This window comes from Misgurnus anguillicaudatus, chromosome 21, assembly GCF_027580225.2.
Source record: "Misgurnus anguillicaudatus chromosome 21, ASM2758022v2, whole genome shotgun sequence".
Taxonomy (NCBI): domain Eukaryota; kingdom Metazoa; phylum Chordata; class Actinopteri; order Cypriniformes; family Cobitidae; genus Misgurnus; species Misgurnus anguillicaudatus.
The window spans coordinates 31,878,566-31,902,719 of record NC_073357.2 but is presented as its reverse complement, the minus strand read 5'-3'; the positions used below and the strand labels follow the sequence as shown (position 1 = coordinate 31,902,719).

Below are 24,154 nucleotides of genomic sequence, written 5' to 3'. Positions count from 1 at the left end.
ACATGAATAGATGTAGGGGAAAACACAGAATAATCGATAGATAATATAAGAAGTATAATACAGCGGCTAAGAATACATCGTACAAGCGAGCGTAGTAATAATGTAACGTATACAGTAAAGTGCTAAGTTAAGCCAATGTTGGCTGACTCTCCCGGGGATGAAAAAACCCCTAGGAGAAAAACCCTGTTGGAAAACTCATAGAAGGAGAAAAACCCTTGAGCGAGATACATATATTTATATATATATAAACACGATAGGGATATGAAACGGGTAAGCGGATTAAACTGGTTCAGCTGGTGGTCGTTGGTCAGGCATCGGCTGGGCATCACGTTGAAGGACAGACAGTAGATCAGTGTTGTGATGACCTTCACAGCAGCAGGAACTGGGTCTGTTTGTCTCATTTTCCTCGGGGTCGAGGACGAGACAGGGAGAGAGAAACAGAATCCTATTAGCGTAGGGGCCGTTCACATGTAATACAAGGGTCATACAGTATTGTGGTTACAGTATTGTGTCCGCTCGGTTCCAGACAGGCTAACTATTGCGGCATAAGTATATTACCCAGATGAGTTATGTGAATGCTTTGTTCTGGACAAACTAATTGCAGGATAAGTACATTTACTGGACATTTTATTTGAATGCTTTGCTAAAGAAGAATGTCTTAAGTTTAGACTTAAATTGATTGACTGTGTCTGATACTCGAACATTATTTGGTAAATCATTCCAGAGCTTAGGGGCTAGATATGAAAAGGATCTACCACCTTTATACACTTTTGATATTCTAGGGATGATTAAAGGCACACCAGGCAAGCCTGAGTATTATTTCTCTACTAGCTCCCCCTAGTGTCTGGGAGTAAATGCTTTCTATATCTGAGACTTTACGAGACTGAAGGACACCGGGTCGGATACAGCGAACTTGCAAGTGGGGTATTCTTCCTACAGACGGTAGGGACGGGCGAGAGGGTCTTCATTCGTCATGTAATGAGTCATTTAACCATATACCGACTTACGAAGATGATTTATTAACATAAAATGCTGCCTTGTGTCCTTTTATTGGCCAGAAGTTTGTGATCGCAGTGTACGTGATGAATTGTATTCTGATAGTAATTCTTTAAGATACGAGGGTGCTAGGCCATTTAAGGCTTTGTAGGTGATTGCACTTGTGGTCCATAAATATGTAAACATCCAAACATTTTCTAATTTAGAAATATTGTTTTTAAAGAACAAGTAACAGTATAAGCTGACAAGTATTTTGATTACTAATTGTTATTGATTATTGATTGATAGTCGATTGATAACATGCAGTATTGTGCATTAAATGTACATTAAATGATGTGACCTAAACATTATGCTATCAAATTTAAACTCTCTTTTCCAGGTATATCAGCTTTGCACAGGAGTAAAAACTACACTTACAACAAATACCTATATAAAAAGATAACTATAATATATATATATATATATATATATATATATATATATATATATATATATATATATATATATATATATATATATATATATATATATATATATATATATATATATATATATATATAATAACTATATGAAAGTTATTAAATTATGTAAACAATTTCTGAAATTAGCCAAATGTGAGTTTCATAAGATCTCACTGAACAAGTAATGAAAATACTTTAGTGTGAGTAGAAAAGTATAAGCATTATTTACCACATTATGACTGTTTTACACATCGGTTATCATAATAGCTGACTCTTACATTAGTATAGGGTGTGTGAATGAGTTGTTTCCTCCATGTGTACCAGTGCGAAGTTTCTGTAAAGTGTTACAGCGATTCTTTCTGCGGTCAAGACAGATGCCCTTATTGATGGCTGTGCTGTCATTGCACTTGTAGGCCATGATCTGCTTGTTTTTGTTTAACAGGGAGTCAATGAAAAGATGGACAGAGCGTTCATGAGCACACATCACTGTCTGCTGAAGTCCTAAAGTGAGATGGACACCAAATAAAACTATTAATGAAAAGCAAATAATTATATATGCACTAGTCAGAGATATGGTTTATATACATTTCAATAGTTTGTTCTGTTTTGTTGTGAGTTGACAGTGGTTGGGTTGTGCCTGTTCAAACAGTCTGTCAGATACTGGGTTTAGTCTCCCCGTATTTTTGTATTGAGCCATTATAACTCAACATTTAAACCTGTCTCCATTTATTCTTTACATTTACAGCTGTCTCGCTCATGTCTATTGGACATTATGCCTGTATAAGGCTTTAGATTCGGTGTTTAGCTGTAAAAATAAGGATTTCAGGCCTGTCGTTCTGCTTACATTTTTCCCATAGGGTTATTTAATTGCCCGGAGGCGTAACTCAGTAGGAGAGCAGAGCAGAAGAGGGATTTGGAATAATTAAGTTGTCAGGATGACAGCTTCTTTTATGTGTCTGTGCCTTTCATCTGGACGCCTGTCTGAATCAGTTAGTCATTCTCTCACTGTTACTAATGGGATATGTTTTGAATGTATCTTATCCGAATAAGACATATGAGCCTACCCCTCCACCATCAACTTACCCATTGGCCCAGACGGCGATAAATGGTGGTAAATGTTTTGCGTGTGCAGATGGCAGCCTGGTTGAAATGATCCTCAAAGTGGACAGCAGGCTGCTTGAATGCCCAGATTCATGCCCATATGCTGTTGTCTGAATGTATCGAAAGCATCCACAAACCTAACATCAACAGGTGAGAGTCTGTCTGTATGAGACAAACACTCAAAAAGTGGGCCTACAAACACAGAGAATGTCATTTACACTAAAATACACAAAAAATGCTGGGTTATTTTCAACTGGTTAAGACCCGTTCATCTGTGAGTTTTGAATTGATTACATCATGCCAGATGGAAGCAGGAGATCTATTAAGACTTTATTTACACAAGAGCATATGGGCTACAAACACGCTTGTATTGTATTGATAATCTGTGCTCATAGTTGGCGTCAGTAAGTGCATTATTACAGGTGCAATTCTCTGTTTAAAATTGTAAAAGCAATGTGATATTTTGTACATGATATGTCTGTGTTCGCTAGTAATTAATTTATATGCTTCCTTTAAAGTCGCCATGAAACGGAAGTAGCAATTGTCATATTTTCCCAGTGGTGACGTATATCCGAGTGAAACCCCTACTGAAAAATCCAGCCAAGACCAGCACAAGCCGGTGAGCTGGCCCCAGCTGGTCCCCAGCTTGGTTTTAGCTGGTTTTGCTGGAGAAGGAAGCTGGTTTTGCTGGTGTAGCAAGCTGGTCTAGGTGTGTTTTGGTCACATTTTAAGCTGGTCTAGCTGGACTTAGCTGGTCATGCTGGAATACCAGCTGGCCCACCAGCATGACCAGCTTTGTCAGGCTGGGAGGACCAGCATAAACCACCTTAAACCAGCTAAAACCAGCTACCAGCTTATGCTGGTGTTAGCTGGATTTTTCAGTAGGGACGGCTTCTGAAATGAAAAAAAGTAGGGCTGGACTTGAATTTGTCCATCGAGAATTTATTAGATTGGTTGAAGTTGGGTCAGGTTGCTAATTGCTGCAAACTTTTCCTGGACACCACCGGCGCCCACCTGCCATACCATATAACCGAAAGTAAAGAGGGACCATTTCGAGGAGGGGAGGAGATTTGCATTTTTGATTAAAGATTATGAGGCCACATTAATTAAAAAAATTATAATAATGAAGCTCACAGATGTCATTTGTAAAAAAAAAACACAATATTCTAAAACAAATGACAGTTTTTGATTATAATTTCATTTCGGCTTAAATGGTAAAATCTTTAATGGTTGTGCCTGTAAGATTGTTTAGGTGTATGTAACATGAATAAACACAATGTGCCAAAAACACCATTTGAGAGGCTGTATGTCAGTAAAATAGTTATAAGTTAAGAGAATGTGCAGTTATTTAGTAGCATGTAAACTGTCAATCATGGAAGTGGGCGGGACACCGAGCCAGGCCGAATGTTCTTAAAGGTGAAGCGCACAAATCAGAAAAATTCAGTTAGAGGATGTAAAATAGGGCAGAAAATTATCATAAATCAGTGGCGGCTCATGACTGCTCATCCGAGGGGTGCAAATTCCATATTATGTGTTCGGAGTGTCGTGTGTTGCTTGTGTTTTCAAAATATGTTTGTTGCGTCATGTGCATCACGTGTTTTGTCAAAATAAGTGCCTGCTGCACATGCATCAAAACCGTTTATGATAAAAGAGACGCTCACGTTCACAAAATACACGGAAGACACTCCCTTAACAGTAAACTCTGATTACGCATGAGATTATGTTAGTATCTGGCGAACGCGAGCGTCTCTTTTATCATAAACCAGGGGTGTCCAAAGTCGGTCCTGGAGGGCCTGTGTCCTGCAGAGTTTAGCTAAAACTTCCCTCAACACACCTGCCTCAAAGTAGCTAGTCTGCCTAGTAAGACCTTGATTAGCTGGATCAGGTGTGCTTGATTAGGGTTGGAATAAAACTCTGCAGAGACACCGGCCCTCCAGGAGCAGGAGTGGACACCCCTGTCATAAACCCTTTAGACGCGTCTGCAGCAGGCACTTATTTTGACAAAACACGTGATGCACACAGGATCACTTGACGTGCGGAACACATATTTTGAAATGACTAACCACACACATGACCAGCTACATCTACCTGATCTCACAAATTTCCGTGAAATAGTCACGCATTATTTTGCTTAGTTTTGCGTGACATTGTCACGTATTTCCACCATATTACGTGCCCCTGACACAACTTTCTTTTCCGTGACAGTTTCACGTTTTGGTTACTCAACTGTTTTTCCTATTTTTAAACAATTGTCGCTTCGGTTTGGGGTTAGATTTGCTGTTTGCGTTAAGATGTCACTTAATGTATTGGTTTATACAATTTTTTCGTATGCTTTTTAAACCATCGTCGCCTGACGTTAGGGTTAGAGTTGGGTTTGGGTAAGGATGTAATTTTATGTAACAGAAAGTTGTTCTAACCCCAAACCGAAGCGACAATTGTAAGAAAATAGGAAAAACAGTTGAGTAACCAATACGTGAAACTGTCACGGAAAAGAAAGTCGTGTCAAGGGCACGTAGCATGGTGGAAATACGTGACAATGTCACGCAAAACTAAACAAAATAATGCGTGACTATTTCACGTATTTTGTGAGATCAGGTTGGGCTACATACATGTTGTGACGAACTTCGCATCGAGGGCTCTTGAAAAAAGAAGTCAACGGCCGCCACTGCCATAAATTATTTAAACTTGTATGTTTTTCAGCAAAAAAATCTGTTACATCATAAGAACACATCAGAGAACATATTAAAATAAAAAACACGTCACAACCCCTTTGAGTTTGTTTATTTTATGTCTACATTAGCATTGCAATATAATTTCAATTCAATGTTTTAGATACATAAAATAATAAATCAAAAATATTTAAGTTATGAGAATGTAAATAATAATAAAAAAGTTTTGAAAGTTTTGAACATCAATTGAAGTGACGGAGATAAAAATACATTTCTAATTAAATAATATCTTTGAATTGTACAAACAACACAAAAAAATATAATAATTTTAAGTGCTAAAAATTGACACACATAAAAAAAATGCAACAGATCATAACTTGACCAAGCCAACACATTTCATATACTTTTTTTTTTAGATACATAGGGTAAATACACGTATATTTCTGCTTAGAAGTAATAGTGTATGGCAGGTGTTTTTAGCATGCATTTTCACTTTTGTCATTTTATCTCATGCTTGTTACCTTAGCAGTTGTGCATGCAGTTGATTGCCCATGCATTCATCTATTGCACATGAAAAGACAAAAAAAGTAGGAAATGCTAAGAAAGATCCTTATGCTATAGCTCCTAAAATATATAACCTACCTAATCGCCTGTGTCTTAACAAAAATGGGATACCTGAGAATACAGTCCAATCCAAGAAATTAACCCAGGGTTATAAAATCCTTCTCTGAAGCACCTACTGTCAAAGGTGATGAAAGTCTCCTCAATTGCAGTAAAAGAACATCCCACAAGCTTTTAGATTTGCTTGCCGACCAGTTTTGTCATTAAGCTGGATTTCCATCACCCCGATTTTATGCACATTTTGATGTATCGCATAAGAAACGAGTATTATTCATCAATAACGCCATTTTCGGTGCTGACATTTCTGTGCATCCATACTACATATAATTCTTTATCTGCTTTAGCAAAGCAGTAGATGCTTCCCATGAGCTATAATGAAAAAAGTCCTGACTACCGGTAACTGTATCACATAAAATGTGTATGGCTCTACATGTTTAATGGGTCATACGTTTTTTATACTGTCTGTAATGAAGGTGCTATCCATATTCTGGTATTCAATATTTTTCTAACCAAATTCTAATTGTTGTGGCTCTCTAATCAAACAAAAATTTAAATGGTACTTTTCGTAAAGTATTATATAGTAATGTACTATTTTTCATAGCTGCCTGATATTGGTTGTATAGTAAGTAAAAAAGTAAAACATAGACACAGCACACAGTTCTGCTCTTTGATACATGACAGAGTCAAAGATGTCTGGAGGAAAAGACAGAAGAAAAAAGTGTGCAACAAATAACAGCTTCATGCTCGAGGTCAATAGCAGTATACTCGACTTTTCTCTCTCATTAGTTTTGAGTGTTCATTTCGTATTTATCTTTATAACTGCTGTCATCCTCAAAGTTCCTCTCTGTCTCAGGGTGATGCAGCTCAATCATCAGAAAGTACATCACAGCCCCGACCACACCGCCCACCATTGGTCCGACAACTGGAACCCACCACCAGCCGTTTCCAGCTCTGAGGACACATTCACCCGTTAAAACACAGCAAGGTAGGATAACATTTAGATTTTAAGAATTTGCTTGCTTTTAAATTATGCATTTAAATTACATATAGTTGCAGTATATGGTGGCATTTCAAAAGCTGATATCACAATATCACATGTGAATATAGATTACACACCCATTACCATTTAACAGTGTTGCGGGTAACGCATTACAAGTAACATGCATTACGTAATAATATTACTTTTCTGAAGTTACGAGTAAAGTAACGCATTACTTTATAAATGTACACATTAATATTTGAGTTACTTTAAAAAAAAAGTAATGCGAGTTACTTTTCAATTTAGTTAATCTGATTATTGAATTAAACTGAACATAGTCATGTAGAATTACGCATTCTATGCGTGCACGCCTAAGCAGGAACAGATTGAGTCAGAAACGGAGATGGCAGACCAGAGCTTGACATTTTTGCGTAGGAAATATGCAATTTCTGAATGCAGATGCAGAACTACCAACCCATTCTCACTCCCCAAGGCGTCAAAATCTGAAGCATGTTCAAACGCCTTGAGCATCAGTATGAAGACGCGAAGGGTGCCCCTATGCGCCACTATATCAATGAAATGCTAATCCCTCAGCGTTGGATATAGACGAAAGGGAAACCCGGAAGGTGATGCCGTCACGTTATGCGACGATCGGCAGGATCATGCCGCTTCTGGACGGTAACTACTCAATTTTTGTTCCAAATTTTTTACCATTGTCGCTTGGAGTGGCATGATCCTGTCGATCATCACATAACGTGACGGCATCACCTTCCGGGATTCCCTTCTGTCTATATCCGACGCTGAGGGATTAGCATGAAAGCAACGGAGTTCCCATTTCGTCGATATAGTGACGTACCCTTCGCGTCTTCATACTGACGCTGAAGGTGTTTGAACATGCTTTAGATTTTGACGCCTTGGGAAGTGAGAATGTGTTGCAACCACTTAGTCATAAAAAAATACCTGCAAGGCCTGAAAGAGCCTTAGCCAAGTAAGAAAAAAGTAGCAAAAGTAACTTAAAAGTAACATAAATATTACTTTCCATAAATAAGTAACTTACTTTCCATAAGTAACTAAGTAATGCAAAAAGTTACTTTTGGGGGGAGTAACTTAATATTGTAATGCATTACTTTTAAAAGTAACTTTTCCCAACACTCCTGTTAAATACATGATTGATTTACCAGTAGATTAGACCTAGTTGGTGATATTTCGTAGACAGGTTGATTTACTTTACACCGGCTAATGCGTTCATTATAATCTGTGCTTAGTTGGTCACTCCACATCTTCCTGTCCTGTCTGCATCACTCTTTCCCTCCCTCAATCCCTTAGTCTCTTGATCCTTTTATAGGCCACTGAGAAAGTACTGTAAGTGGTCTCTGTCCTTAATCCTGCATTCCAAACATGTTGACAAAAATGACTTTAAAAATATACTTAATGTATCTGCTTATTAACCTTTTTAATATTTAAAGATTATTTATGTCAGATTTGAAGACGAACTGTTGTATATAGAAATAGTTTTATTTCTAAAGCATTGATACGAGGCTGTTTGGGATTATATTGACATCCACCAGACCAGACCATGGAATTCACAACAACCTTGTTTTTAAAGCACAGTTTTCTTTTAATAACTGAAATGTCCTTCACATTTTAAAGTTGATACTGGAAATACTCATCAATATATGTGACCATGGATCACAAAATCTTAAGTAGCACAGGTGTATTTGAAGAGTTTGGTTCCAAAATGCTATAAACATCATCTAAAAAATTTTTTGTTACCGCCAAAATCAGTATTGTATCTGGTCAGTATTAAAAAGTCAATTTTTCATTTTACACTAAATTCAATGTCCGCTGTTATTCTGTCATCTTTTCTCCCTTTTTTACAAACCACTACAAATGCCAGTCCTCATTCTCTGCAGAATGCAATAAATCCACTTAACCAATTCCACGCATTGTAAACAATAATGGCGGCGCATTGAATACACACAGAATCTGAACTTTGTGATCAACAAACAAACAAAAAACAAAAGAATACTTTGATTGCATTGATAAACCTGTGGTGTTTTTCTGTTGTGGAGAAGAAATGTAAGCCATCAAAATCAAATAATTTACGTGAGAGGCACTCGGGGAAAGGAAAAATGCCGGCTGTTGCTTGTTCTCCCGATAGCATCAAGCTTCTGTCATGCTAACACATTGACCCCAGGGGATCTAATAAAAACTTTCCATTATTTTACGCAAAGTCAACGAAAATCGAGCAGGACCAAAACATTTTACAGCTGATCTCTGTCAAAAAAGTTCTGCGACGATGTCCCAAGTATAACCGCAGCAATGACAGTGTTCTTAATATGACAAAGTAAGTGTTTTGATTAATGCCATTAATGTTAATTTTTTATCAGTGCATACCACTAGTTAACTAAATGAATATAACATGGCATGAATGCATGCACATTTATATATTGATTCAATAGATTTATAGCATTATGAAAAAAACTTGGTCATGGATTTATTGGATTTTGCGGAAAAATAATACGTTTTTATAATAAATCTTTGAAAATCAAAGGATTTGACTTTTTTATGTTATTATAACGTAAAGATGCTATGTGAAAGTTTGTAACAGAAAATAGTGGCTTTCATCTTGTCACTTTCTTGGTATAGAAAACCAATTTTTACCAAAAAATAGTCAAAATGGATTTATTTCGGTTTGGAACCAAACTCTTCATTTGTAGCAATAGATTGTGTATGTCAAAATGGTCGGTTTTTCTTTTATGCCAAAAATCATTGGGATGTTAAGTAAAGATGATGTTATTCACTGTAAATATATTGTAAATATATCAATAATGTAAATCTCTATTTACATTTTTTTGACCCTTATGGTTTGTGGTCAGATATTTTACATTGTGGGATTACATAATATGTAGAATAATGTAATATATCCTATATGATCAGTAATCGAAATTGGAATAGACGTGTGCACCAATGAGTTTCCACAGCAGAAGTTTGCGAATTTCTTCATAATCTAGAGATAAAACATACGATCCCAGTATAACAAATGTAGGGTGATGATCTTAAGCTAAACCTTTATTACTCTTTACTTTTTTACGCACAAAATCTGCCTCTTCAGTGGTGGCAGAATTTCTCTATCTCTCTCTGACAATGACCTAGATGAATAGTTATGCGAGGAAAACTAAGATTGACTCGCATACATTTTTAAAATTACTCCAATATGCAGGAGATAAAAAAGTGCATTGAAAAATTAATTTGCTCTGTCAGAACAATGGGAAAAGGCCATTTGCACTTTAGGTATATGGAGTTTCGAAAGCTACATTGGTGGTTATCCTGCCTTTGTTTCTTGCATACTGGCTGACTCTCTTGGGTACACTGATGCTTCTAGTTCTGTAATGGTATTGTGCACAGCCACAGATAAACAAAAACCTCACACAGCACTTTGGTCCCAGAAAATATTCTTAAAATTGTCAGACAGGCTTTTGTGTGAACACAAACACGTCCTGTAAATGTTATGGGATCGTTCCCGGAAAGAGGACCTAGTAACATTGCCGTAAGATACACGGAAAGCATTGTGTGTGAACAAGATGCAGAAACGATGCCGTAAGGGGCGTGCCATATTGAGGACTTCGTGTCATTGCAACATGAAATATTGTTCACCTCTTTAAAATGGGGATTTTAAATGCACATTAACATTCACGATGAGAAATTACTGCAAACTGGAATGAAGCAGAGATTAGGGAGCACATCAAATAACCATTCTGAAGCTCAGATCATTCACTAGCATGACAGAACGGTGCGCCATGTGCTACTTTATAGTCGTTATCATAAACAAAATTCACGTGTATGGTTTCTGGAGATAGAAATAACGGATAATAAGCAAAATTTAGATGCAGCGGAGAAAAAAAACTACGAAGTACAGGACTTTAAACACGCACAGATTCTGGAAAATCATTGGCAGTGTGAATGAACCAAAAATATAACGGTCCCGCACAAATCCTGGATGCATTTTTCGTGTATTTTCCGTAATGTCTGTGTAAGTGTGTGTCACAGCATAAACAGTAATACAGATAAGAGAAGATACAGGGAATCTCTATGCCATGTTGATGGTACAGTATGACACACGCATCAGTGGCGGTTCGTTCCAAAATATGTCAAAATAAGTGCCTGCTGCACACGCATCAAAACCGTTTATGATAAAAGAGACGCTCACATTCACAAAATACACGCTAGACACTTCCTTAACAGTAAACTCTGATTACACATGAGATTATGCGAGTATCTGGCAAGTGCGAGCGTCTCTTTTGTCATAAACCCTTTGGACGCGTCTGCAGCGGGCACTTATTTTGACAGGACACGTGATGCACACACAGTCTCTCAAAGCACAGAACACATATTTTGAAATTACGAACCACACACATGACAAGTTACATACATGTTGTGACGAACTTCACATGGTGCGCCCTCAAAAAAAGAAGTCACCAGCCGCCACTGACACACATGCAGTTTTTGTGCTCAGTGTGCTGTAACACTCATATTAAGTGATAAATTCTGAGACCGTCCCATTGAAAACTGAACACAGGCGGTTGAAGGAGATGTATTTAAGCATGTTAAATAAGCACGCAATTTGCAATAGATCCCACCTGAACACTTTGAGATTGAGTTGAGATGAGTTTGAGATGGAGTTTAACATTTTTTGGAAGAACAAATCAGAACAATAATATTAGGCTTTTGCATCTTTCCTGATTGGACCCCCAATCGGATACAATATGTGGATGCAGTGCGAGTTTTCCATACCTGAACACCTCTATTCCCCATCCTGCAATAGCGGTGAAGAGCCTCGGTCCAAAATCTCTGGCAGGGTTGATGGGATAGCCACAGTTAAATGACATGGACACTGCAATAGCCATGATGCTCAAGCCAATGATCAGTGGCTCCAACCCTTTAGGAGCCCCAATATTCTTCCTGTCTACAATGGCTAGAATGCAGAGGACCAGTGCCGCTGTACCAATCACCTGTGTAAATACAGAGGAATTAGCTAAATATTCTCACTGTCTGGACAATGTTAGTACAAAAAAAACAATAAATATCAGGTTTGTTCTTTCTCACTGTAAGTGGTACATGTGAAGAGTTCAGATTCAAAAACAATATAAAGATTTCTTGTTCTCTTAATGAATTCTGCCTACAAAATGACATTTCTGAATGGCCTAAGGGTGGGATTAAGCGGATTTGATGGAAAAGTATTTGATAAACGTGTTGAGAGCATTCAATTGTAATATTTTTTTCATTTTTAATGGAGGTGGCGTTTAGTAGCTTTTGCATCTGAACTCTTCATGTTATACCTCCTTCACTTCTGCATTAAAGCAGCAGACATGGAAATAGGCAGGTATGTGTAGATTTTCCAACATGTGTTTTCTATAAAGAATTAGTGTTTCAACATAATGACATTTTTAGACTAATCAACAGTGACGAAAAATGTAAAGAAAACCTTGCCAAAACCAAACATTTCATCCTGCTTATATATAAAAACAAGAGTGAATATTTGATGTTTGTAAGAAGGACCTGATTGAATTTTACCTGATCAATGAATCCATTAAACAATGAGAGATCATCTCGTGGGTATGATGCAAAAATACCCGCTGAGGTGTTATTACCTGTCACAACGTAACCGAAACCTGCGAAGGCATCTATGGAGACAGACATTTAACATTTTTATTGTGCCCTGTGAATTGTGCCATCTTGTTCAAATTTGATAAATGTATATTAGTAGCATTCTTTTTGTCTCTTTGTGTGCTAAGTGTGTGTGTGTGTGTGAGGGTGTGCGTGCATGCATGCATGCGTGCGTGAGGGTGTGTGTGGTTATGAGAGTGAGTGTGGTTGTAAGTGTGTGTGTGTTTGAGAGAAAGTGAGAGAAAGAATCTAATACAAGTACGTACAGTATCTCAGTGAATAAGGTAAATAAATAAAACAGATCAACATCTAAACGTTATTTGCATACCAGACCCAGGTTACAATCACATGAAGTGCCCAAATAACTTACCATAGTACAGAATGAAGACAGCACAAGACCCAAGAAAGGCACCAACAAATTGGGCTGCCACATAGACAGGGAATTTGATTATTGGGAGTTTCCCCAAGACAACCATAGCCAGAGACACCGCTGGGTTCACATGTCCTCCTGCAAAGACACATATGTGACAACAGATCAGAGACTAAACTATTATGTGAATGCTCCACTATTTAAACCAGCTCTGATCTCATATTTATTTAAAAATAAGAGAGAGCAACTAAAAAGGATTTAATAGTAAATGTCTGAGAATGACAAATAGGTGGTTTATGTTTTAGTGTTCCACACATGATTCAGTATTGATTGAGGTCTGTGTAAAAGCACGTTGAGGTTTGTGTTGTATAAGATTAATCTATTAGAATCAACAGAGGGACATTGTGGCATTCACCTGGCACTCATGGCTTAATGCTTTCCTGATTACTATGTTGCCAAATACTTTTAGAGTCCACCCACATCCATTTACTATACAGGCTTTCTCCTTTTGCCTAATCCACAGTGTTCCTCATAAACACTGCCCACAAACATGGGTTGAGCAAGTCAGTGGGAATTGGGTCTGACATAATCTGGCTAAGTCTTTTGAGATCAATGTAAGGCTCTGCTTTGAGCTTTCTGCTATCTTTCACCCCACCTTAAACTCGGCTTCAACTCTAATGCCAGCAAAACAGAAATAGAAAACAGCGGCCTTTCTTGCACGTGTTTCTTTAAGAAGTGCATACGCCTGACAACCACCCATGATAAAAGCTTCAGAAAAGCTCATTAGTTCAATACTATAGAGACATCGTCACAACAAACTATCGGAGACACGTGGGCTGCTGGGTTTACTATACAAACAGAACTGATGTATTATATTTATGTTAGCATTATTAAAAGAAAACAATTTTACCAACTGTTTTACTTTTCAGCACCAACGGTTTTAACTTTTGCTGCATGTACTATATATATATATAGATGATTTCAGCAGTAACAACATAAACAAGCGGCGTTTGTGGTCTACACGTAACTTCCAGTAAACTCCGCTAAGAATAAGTACTTTAAACGTAGTTCATTTATATAGCAAGCAAAATAAACAACATGTATATTACCTAGAAAACCAAAACATTTGTTATTTTCGACAAGGTATTTGTTCAAGAGTTCAGTTGGATCATTAAAAAAACTGAAACCGGAAGTAAAGTTCCGACCAGACGCATATCGCATCACCGCACGTGCGTCAGATGAAACCGTCTATATATATACAGTTGTGTTCAAATTTATTCAACCCCAACTGGAATTGATTGTTTTGGCCGGTTTGACATTGATTTTGATCATTCAGTCATCCTGCTTACAATTACATCAAAGAGGCATGTGTAGGTCAGACAAATATAACATAACATTTATAATGAAATAACCACAAATGTCTTTTCTGTGCTCACATCATTATCAGTTTTATTCAACCCCCAAGTGACACTTTTAAACGTGAAGCATAGCTTGACACAAGTGTCTTGCAGCGATCTACGGGTATCTTCGCCCATTCATCATGGGCAAAAGCCTCCAGTTCAGTCACATTCTTAGGCTTGCGCACTGCAACTGCTTTCTTTAAGTCCCACCAGAGGTTCTCAATCGGATTTAAGTCTGGTGACTGCGATGGCCACTTCAAAATGTTCCAGCCTTTTTTCTGCAACCATGTTCTAGTGGATTTGGAGGTATGCTTGGGATCATTGTCCTGTTGAAAGGTCCAACGTCTCCCAAGCCTCAGGTTTGTGACAGACTGCAACACATTGTCATCCAATATCTCCTGGTACTGAAGAGAATTCATGGTACCTTGCACACGCTGAAGTTTCCCTGTACCTGCAGAAGCAAAACAGCCCCAAAGCATGATTGACCCCCCACCATGCTTCACAGTAGGCAAGGTGTTCTTTTCTTCATAGGCCTTGTTTTTCCTCCTCCAAACATAGCGTTGATCCATGGGCCCAAACAGTTCTAATTTTGTTTCATCAGTCCACAGAACACTATCCCAAAACTTCTGTGGTTTGTCCACATGACTTTTGGCATACTGCAGTCGACTCTTCTTATTCTTTGGAGATAGCAAGGGGGTGTGCCTGGGAGTTCTGGCATGGAGGCCTTCAGTACGCAGGGTGCGCCGTATTGTCTGAGCAGAAACTTCAGTACCCACATCTGACAAATCTTTTCTCAGTTCCTCAGCAGTCACACGGGGACTTTTTTCCACTCTACGCTTCAGATAGCGCACAGCAGTCGCAGTTAGCATCTTTTTTCTGCCACGACCAGGAAGAGTTTCAACAGTGCCCTTTGCCTTGAATTTGCGAATGATGCTTCCTATGGTGTCTCCTGGTATGTTTAACATCTTAGCAATCTTCTTATAGCCATTGCCCTTCCTGTGAAGATTAATCACCTCTTCTCTTGTCTTCCTGGACCATTCTTTTGACTTCACCATGTTTGTAACCACACCAGTAAATGTTTAGAAGGAGTTGAGTATCACAGTCATTTTAAAGCTGCCTAATTGGTGCTTATTAGGCTTTATTGCTGTTCCCTGACATCCATAGGTGTTTTCAATACCTGATTGAAAACACTTCAATGAACCTCTGTTCTTCAGAGTGGTAGTTCTTTAAGGGGTTGAATAATTGTGTCAATGAAGAATTCACAAAAGAAACATTTACTACTATATTACAAAACCAATTGATTTCATTTTAGTTGGATATGGTTCTTTAAGAAGTCATTGTAGGATTTCATTCTGAATATAATTACAAATGTACACTAAATTCCCTAAAACCCTTAACAGCATTGGGGGTTGAATAATTTTGAACACAACTGTATATATTTGGATGGATGGATGGATGGATAGACACGCATTAACGCAAATTTATTTTAACTAGGGATGCACCGATAGGATTTGTTTGGGCCGATACCGATGCCGATTTAAACAGACAACTTCTGGCCGATACTGATGCCGATATTAAACACTTGTATACAATAATATACAGTTAGTCTATTAGCTAGTTTATTTCTGCATCAAATTATTTTTACTGAACATGGATTGGATCTAATTAACATTCAACTGACCAACATAATAAGAGAGGCACAAATTAAGCTAAAACAAATATAATAAGACAGCATGACAATCTTCAAAGGTGGTTTTTGCTATTCAGCATTTATTTGATAAACAACATTAACTAATTTTTTACATATAATGGATTTCTTTATGCAGTTAATTAATAAACAATCGGTATCGGCCTTTCTCGTGCTATTGCCGATATGCCGATGGTTTCAAATTTATCAAAAATCGGCCTATAAATATCGGTGGCCGATACATCGGTGCATCACTAATTTTAATATAACAAATTTGTAGTAATGTGCGATTAATGCAACACGCAATTTCAGTTTGACCCTTGGTCTGGATCATTTGACAGACAGTAAATGTGACCCATGCTGTCTAAATGAGTCGGTTTTCATAATAATAAGAACATTAAGCCCTCGTAGTTATCTCAATACTTAAATAGTCATTGAACACCTACATTTATAATTTTTTGTACGATTTATAAGAGATGTACTGTCCTAAATGCATAACTAATGGACAAAGGATGGTTGTCCATCCACTTGTGCGTCTGAGATTTTGGTTTTGTGTTTTAAAACATGCAGGAATAAGAAAATAAAGTGCAGGACTTGCTTGAGCGTAAAATAATTATTAAGAGAGATAAAGTTTGGCACCTGACTGATGTTAAAAGAGTTATAAGGAGCAATAAGACTCGAAAACGGTCTTCCTCGCACTGACTGACACTGTGCCCACACACGCGCGAGTGCCCACAGACCCCAATATATACCAATTTACACTGTACATTTTTTTTAAAAACAACTTGTTTTTGCAAGTTAATTCAACCTACTAATTTAAGTTTTGGCTTGTGATAAGTAGACATAACTTATGAAATCAAGTTGAAATGGTTGAAATAAATTTTTTAAGTTAAAGTAACAAGTAACAACAGAATTACAGTTATAAAAAAGATCTGTTTTGACAGGAATTCACGCAGATATAATCTCTTATGCCTTAAATTAATGTTTCATCAACTGTTGAGGAAAAATATTGGATGTGTAACATTATATTAGATCCTTGCATTATACCTAAAAGCTGTCTGTCTCAATGTCAATCAAACAGTAAAAAAATAGTTTAACATATATTGATATTGTTTTTGACTTTGTGTGTACTAAATCTAGTTTTACCAGTGATTTAAAGGTATGGATGCAGTAATTTTGTTTTTGAACCTTAAAAAAATCTTAATCAAAATTATCTTTGCTGACTCTGTCAACTTCAAACAGTGTAGTTCTGCCATGTTTTGTCAGATTCCAACAAATCATGCATTGTTTTGAAGTTTTTTAATAGAGAAAATGTACACAGGCTAGTATAAGTTAAATGATCTGTGCAAAGAATGAGAAGTAATGGGAACCTGTGGTTTTTCTATCTTCTATTTTCTATGCGTTTAAAAGACAAACAAGTTCAACATATCTTCTATCTTTGAAACATGTCTATGTTCTATATGCTGTATGTTGAGTATGGTTTGACTTATAATAAACATACATTGGCATAAAGCATTTATATTTGTCCCATCCATGTTGATTAGAGTATTAAAAACTTGAAAAATAAAAAATTAAGATAATTTTAATTTTTATTAATTTGCGAATAATCGCAAGTTAACTCTTGACAATCGTGCGATTAATCTAGATTACATATTTTAATCGTTTGACAGCCCCAACTGTGTGTGTGTGTGTGTGTGTGTGTGTGTGTTTGTGTGTGTGTGAGACCATTGGCTCTGTTGGCAGCTTTTTAGCTTTTTTCTGTAACAGATATGTGACCGTATGGCTCAAGTGTTTAAAGCAACCTCCCTCCTTCATTCTAAAATGACCAAATTTATGAAGTTGAATGGGGAAAAATAATTACTAAATAAGTTCTGTAATGAGCAATTTGTTGACACATAAATAAACATGTGACGTGAGATACAGTGAGCTTTGTTTTCTCTAGACTAAAGCTACTAGTTAGTGGTAAATGAGATTATCTACAGCTCTAAAGTCTTTTCACCCGAATCAAGTGAGTATACTCTAACTGGATCAGTGTGCGTAGTAGGTTACCACTACCGCTGTTTTGCTCTTTTCCATGATGTTTTAAATGGTCCATTATTTACTATTTTACTTGTCGTTGCTTCTCATTTTCATTTAAGACATATTAAATGAAATGCTTGGATGTTGTAGATGGGGATTTTAAAGAGATGAGAAGCATTCTTTAAATCACCTGCATTATTATAGCACATTAAAATTAAAGGTTCTCTTCACCATAATCCTTAAGGAATGTCCATAATGAAGGCCAGGCATACGCGTCTAATGTGGTGTATCAAGCCCAATACACTGCTCCATTTGACACTAAGCTTTTTTCAAGGTTTCTGAGCATATAATTGACCCATCATTTCCTCCGCTCTTCCCCACATAATAGAGACACTGTACACGGTATACAGTAGAGTTTCGTTGCAAAATGAGATAACCACCGTTTTTTTAATTGTTCAGAAATCTCGTTTTTTGTTTGTGCATTCCAATTAATTTCAATGCAACTGCAGTTGGTTTGTTTTGATTTAAACCTTCATATCTTAAAAAATACAGCTAAGTAGCACTATAAAACAAAATAATAACATGATAACATAATAATAAACATGTTTTGACAAAAATGTAAAAAAATGGATTTATCTCGTTTTGCAACGAAACTCTTCATATATTATGCAGAAATCTATTATGAACTGAACCAAATTCACCCTTGCATCTTTCTTTTTTAAGATGGAGGGTCCAAATGTGATACTCAGTATGGTGCATGATTGATCTATTTGTCTTATTATTACTGCATGAAAAGCTTTTCCACTACGCTAGTTTTTTTCACCCCTTAACCCAGTGGTTATCTAACTGAGGGGTATGTCCCCCTGGGGCGGGGCACTAGATGGTGCAGGGGGTTCGGTTTTATGACATTTTACACAAAACATTAATTTACCATAAATCCTATTTTATTAAACCTCAGAAAAATAAGTCAACTAACCAACACTATATTGTATGATTGTTTTATTTCATGAATTTGCTTTGGGGGACTGCTATGGGATGCACCCTACAAGGGGGGGGGGGTGTTGGGGGGCTCCCACTGAAAGTTTGGGAACCACTACCTTACACAGATTCAGATTTCAATTATAATAATAAACACGCATGAACAACAATAGTGAAACAAAATGGAGAATTATAGTTTTATCAATGACTTAAATAAGTGGAATATATATATATATATATAAGTTGGAATATAAGAAATGCTGTTAAAGAACCCAGAAATGTTTATATTTGATCCAATAATAATATAAAACAACCCAGCATAGGTTAAATTACAACCCAAGGGGCTGGGCTTGTTCCTTTTTGACCCAACACTGGGTTGAAAATAACAGTTTTCATAGTCATCTTAAAAAAATACACTGAAGGTGTGACAGACTCATCAAATAACTTTCCCTCAAACTGACACTATGCGTATGTTTCTGTTATAAGTGTCATGCTTGTGTAGACATACAGATGTTTTTTCTTCTGAAGTTAATAAATGTGTTAACCTGTTGGTTACCATAAAATCTGATATATGAAAATTCACATTTATTTGTTTGTAACAATTGTAGCTTATTCCTTAGATTTTTAGCAAAGCCAAATCAAAATCTTCCAAAGATACCTAATTACCCTCTGGGTTACATGTACCCCATCACTGTTCTACACTTTTAAATTATACTATTACCCAGTACTTTACCTGATATGCCTCCTGACATGTACACAGCCAACATAACGCCTAGAGTAAAGCCAAAATGGATGGTCAGATTTTCTCCCTGTTGTCCTTTGCTAAGGACATTCTGAGCCACTGAACCACAACCAAAAAGCTGCAAACAGGAAATGGACAGACAGATCACGACAATTAGAGGGAGATAAAACAACAGCTCCCATGCAAAGCACTCACTAATACGGCTCAATCCATTATGGATGGGGCGGTGCCCCAAAGCAACACAAATGTTTAGGAATATCATTTTGTGTAAGTTGTTTAGAAAACAGGTTCCTCATTTAAGACTTTATAAACTTCAATATATGCATATTTTACATATCCTATTATATAGGCATTAATAATGAACATTAAGAAGCAACAGATTGGTATTATGACTGCCAACATTTGGCACCAGACCAATGCATTCAGTCTAAAAAATGATGTGGTTGAACAAACTGTATTTTGTATGTATTTGACATAAAGTGCATTTTCATTTTTCACAATTAATGAATATCAACAACAACTGTTCCCCTCATTTGATAACATTTTAACATTCTAATGTAAAAACATGAATAATGGGTTGATTGTTCATACAATATAAACTACCCTAACCTGTTAAAAAAACTATTAGACCAATTGACCTGCAGCTCTTTTAGCATAAACTTGTAATGATCAGTCTTATCATCTGAGTTACAAACTTAATAGATTTGCTGTTATGTTTACATTACTTAATTGGCATTAAAGTGAGTGCTGTAGAGACAGATGAATCACTTACTATTAATACGAATGTCCCAAGCAATTCTGCCAAAAACTCTCTGATGATGTCCCTCTTCACAGTAAATTTCTCCCTCAAGTTTCTTATCTTGTCGAGGTCCATACTTTCCCCAACAGCTGAGATCTCTCTGATGTCCAGCAGACACACGGATGGAGAGCTGATTGAGCTGGAGTTAAGTGTCTCAGGCTTTAACCTTCCCCGCCCCTCCCGTTACTCTGATGACATTTTGCACACTGACTTGACATGTTGATGGTTCCTCCTCGTCCTTGCATGCATCTTCACTTTGAGACAAATGCAGCTTTTCTATGGTATCTGGTTTGAAGAAATAACTGAAAAGCTACAGAGACGTTAGATTAGGTTCAGTGTTAATTATTTATCAGAAAACACTTATTTAACCAGTTTAAAAATAGCATGTGAAATGTTGGATGGAATTTATATAAAATTGATGAGATTTAGAATAAGTTTACTGTCAACAAAAGAAAAATGAATACAACCCTATACAGATATACAAATATCAAATTTAAGTGATTTTGTGCATTAAACAAGCAAAAAAATCTGCCAATGGGGTAAACAAATTTTTCTTAAATTTAGTGTTTAAAAAAAAAAATTCAAGATGTTTGCTTACCCCATTGGCAGCTTTTTTTGTGCTTGTTTTATACAAAAAATCACTTAAATTTGATATTTTTGGTCTAAACTACACTTATTTTCTTAGCTCGTTTTGCTCATCAAGAAAAAGCATCTTAAACATTTTTTAGATATTTTTACTTAAAACGAGACAAAAATACTCATTTTTTGCAGTGTTGGTATCATTTTTTGTAACATTTTAAAGTAAGGTTGTATTACTGTAGTTAAAATGCATTAGCTAACACAAACCAACAATGAGCAATGTAGTTTTTCAAACTTTTAAATTAGTTTGATACAAATGTTAATAAATGTTAGTTAATTCTACATTAACTAATGCTGAAATACAGCCTTATTAAAAAGTGTTACTAATTTTCTTATTTGTTAAGAAAATATTTATGATTTTTTTTTACATTTGCCCTAAACTTATTTGAGAGCAAATCATTAAAACATGTAAATTGGAAGTGGTTTTGAATGACGTATGATTTGATATGCTTTAAAGTACACTCTAAAAAAACAAACGGTGCTATATAGAATCAAAACTGTTGCTTTGGATCTTAATCATAAAAGAACCGTTTTTAGTGCCATATAGCACCGGTGAAGCACCTGTGTAGAACCATATAGGGGCCATATAGAACCACTATAGCACCAAATATGGTTCTACATAGCACTATATGGTTCTACACAGGTGCTTCACTGGTGCTTCACCGGTGCTATATGGCACTAAAAACGGTTCTTCTATGATTACGAGCAAAGAACCACTTTTGGTGCTATATAGCACCGTTTGTTTTTAGAGTGTATTACTGTAAAACTATATTTCATTATTCATCGTTAAATAATGTTTTTATTTAAGTTAGGTTTTTACTTTTAACATTTTTAAACAAATTCGTTACTGCACCTGTCCTGTACAGACCTAACAGTGCAAGTTATTAGACTTACCTATGTGTTACAGTCTCCCCAACTTAAATACTATAAAACACAATAAACGACAGTGTATTATGCATTAACTATACGTCTATACAGCCCAATATACAACGCAATATTCTTATTATAGCACACGTGACAGGTAACAATAATCAACATGGATCAAAAGCAGCGTAAAGACGGATGATTTACACCCTAATCAGTGTTTAAGTACCAAACATGTTTGTTAAATCGACAATATGACTACGTATTAGCAACATCCGTTGTGCATTAAATGAAAGTGCACGAGCCACGGACTGTGTGACACGGTCTGGGTCTTCCTTGAACGTGCAATGCGCGTATTTGTCCACAAGGGAGAGCTCTTTGAAAAGGTAAAAGGCCCAGTGAGGGACAGCGATGTCGGTGCCATCCCATGACATTTCACACGCACACAGGGCAGACTGTGAACAGCAAAAGCGATAGGATGGTAGCGGTATGTTTTGCTTACATTAATCACTGTCACTTGTACTGGGGGTGTCGTCTTTGATGTGAGGCAGACACTGTCAGTGCTGTGAAATGGGGGGTGCTGGAGGGGGATGTGCTGATGGAGAAAAAGCACCCCAATGGGTTCTAACAAATTATAACACCCCGTCCCCTCATCATTTTAACAGCCTCTCAGCACTTTACAATGTCACACTGCTATCATGCAGGCAGAGCAACTTTTTCAGTTTTAAACATTTATATATATCTTAATAAAACTGTCGGTGAAGTTATATGTAGATTATAAAATAGGCTACGCTGTGTTATGTTTTTATTTACAAAATTATTTTGTATATCCATTTGTATACATAGGCGAATGTTTCATGCACATATGAATATGCGTTTCTACATTTTCTAAGAGAATTTAAATGTTTTTATTTGTAACAGAAATTGTCTGATGAATAGCCTAATATATATATATATATATATATATATATATATATATATATATATATATATATATATATATATATATATATATATATATATATATATATATATATATATATATATATATATATATATATATATATATATATATATATATATATATATATATATATATATATATATATATATATAATAAATAAAAATATAATAATGTTATGTAATGCAGATTCCGTAGCCTATTAATAACATCTTTGAATGTAGCCTACTTCACTTTGTAACCCCCCACCTAAAGAAGCACAAGCTATAAAAGAGAAGAAATCTCAAAACAGATTTCTCCGGCTATCAGTGCAAGTGTTAGGGAAATTATTCGTATCGTATATAATCGTAGATGTTTTTACGACAATCCTGCGTTTTGCAGGCCCTCCCTATATTCACCAGTAACACAGCAGAAGTGTGAATGTCTGTGTTGGCTAATCCTTTAAACCGCAAACTCTTTCGGAGTGTTAAAAGGCCTTTTAGATGTCCTTAATGTTTATTGGATATTCTAAGGTAAATGTTAACTGAGTCTCTGCGCTCCAGGAGGGAAGACGAGGAAATAACCTGTGATCGCTTGATGTGGATAGTTTAATAACATCCTGACGGCTCATGCAAGTTATAAGAGAATCTCAAAGGGCAAACGGCCTTTGCCAAAGAAAACTTTAACGTTCACGTGACAGATTGAGCACCCAAATGGACACAAACACAAGTTAAACTTTATACAGGCTATTTATTCATTAAAAAGCTTTGCATTTTATTTATCCAATATTCAATGTAACAAGTATTCCTGCAAAATGCTAATTGTCCTAATAGTTTAAAACGAAAGCTATTTAAATGCCCCAACTGTGTTTCTAAAGCAGTTGGAACATGTACGTATAATACGACCACAGACTATAGAAATTTTATATTTAAAAGTTGTTTCAGTGATTAGGGCAAAAACTCGATCGTCTTTTTCTCTGAACACATTTTTAAATTGGTGTCTTTTTAAATAAATGCACACAACTCAAATCTGTTTCCACTTATAACATGCGCAATTGATGGCATCCTATTAAATTTGATACATGAATATGTTATTAAATAACGCAATTAACGTTTTCTTTTTTCTATAAATCTTACGCTGTCCGTCAGCTAAAATCGTTTCTGTTATATTCAGATTAACAGTGATGGTACAGTGATGTTGTCTTGAGAGTGGGTGTATCTCC

The 24,154-nt window shown here is 36.3% G+C and overlaps 1 protein-coding gene across 1 annotated transcript; it reads right to left on the bottom strand.

Annotated features, from left to right (window-relative positions):
* Positions 1 to 5,322: 5,322 nt before the first annotated feature.
* On the bottom strand, positions 5,323 to 20,784 carry aqp9b (aquaporin 9b). The gene is made up of 6 exons (XM_055203062.2): positions 20,463 to 20,784; positions 19,682 to 19,808; positions 12,865 to 13,002; positions 12,402 to 12,511; positions 11,622 to 11,839; positions 5,323 to 6,799 (listed from the first exon to the last, which is right to left on the bottom strand). The coding sequence occupies exons 1-6, from the start codon at positions 20,562 to 20,564 to the stop codon at positions 6,631 to 6,633; spliced, it is 864 nt and encodes a 287-aa protein (XP_055059037.2). The 5' UTR covers positions 20,565 to 20,784; the 3' UTR covers positions 5,323 to 6,630.
* Positions 20,785 to 24,154: the final 3,370 nt, after the last annotated feature.

Excerpts from the sequence above, each read along its gene's own strand:
- aqp9b (XM_055203062.2), bottom strand. The coding sequence starts at position 20,564 with ATGGACCTCGACAAGATAAGAAACTTGAGGGAGAAATTTACTGTGAAG. Across the intron at positions 13,003-19,681 it reads CATGTCAGGAGGCATATCAG|GAGGACATGTGAACCCAGCG; the intron begins GTAAAGTACTGG and ends GTGTCTTTGCAG. Across the intron at positions 11,840-12,401 it reads TTAATGGATTCATTGATCAG|GTGATTGGTACAGCGGCACT; the intron begins GTAAAATTCAAT and ends GTATTTACACAG.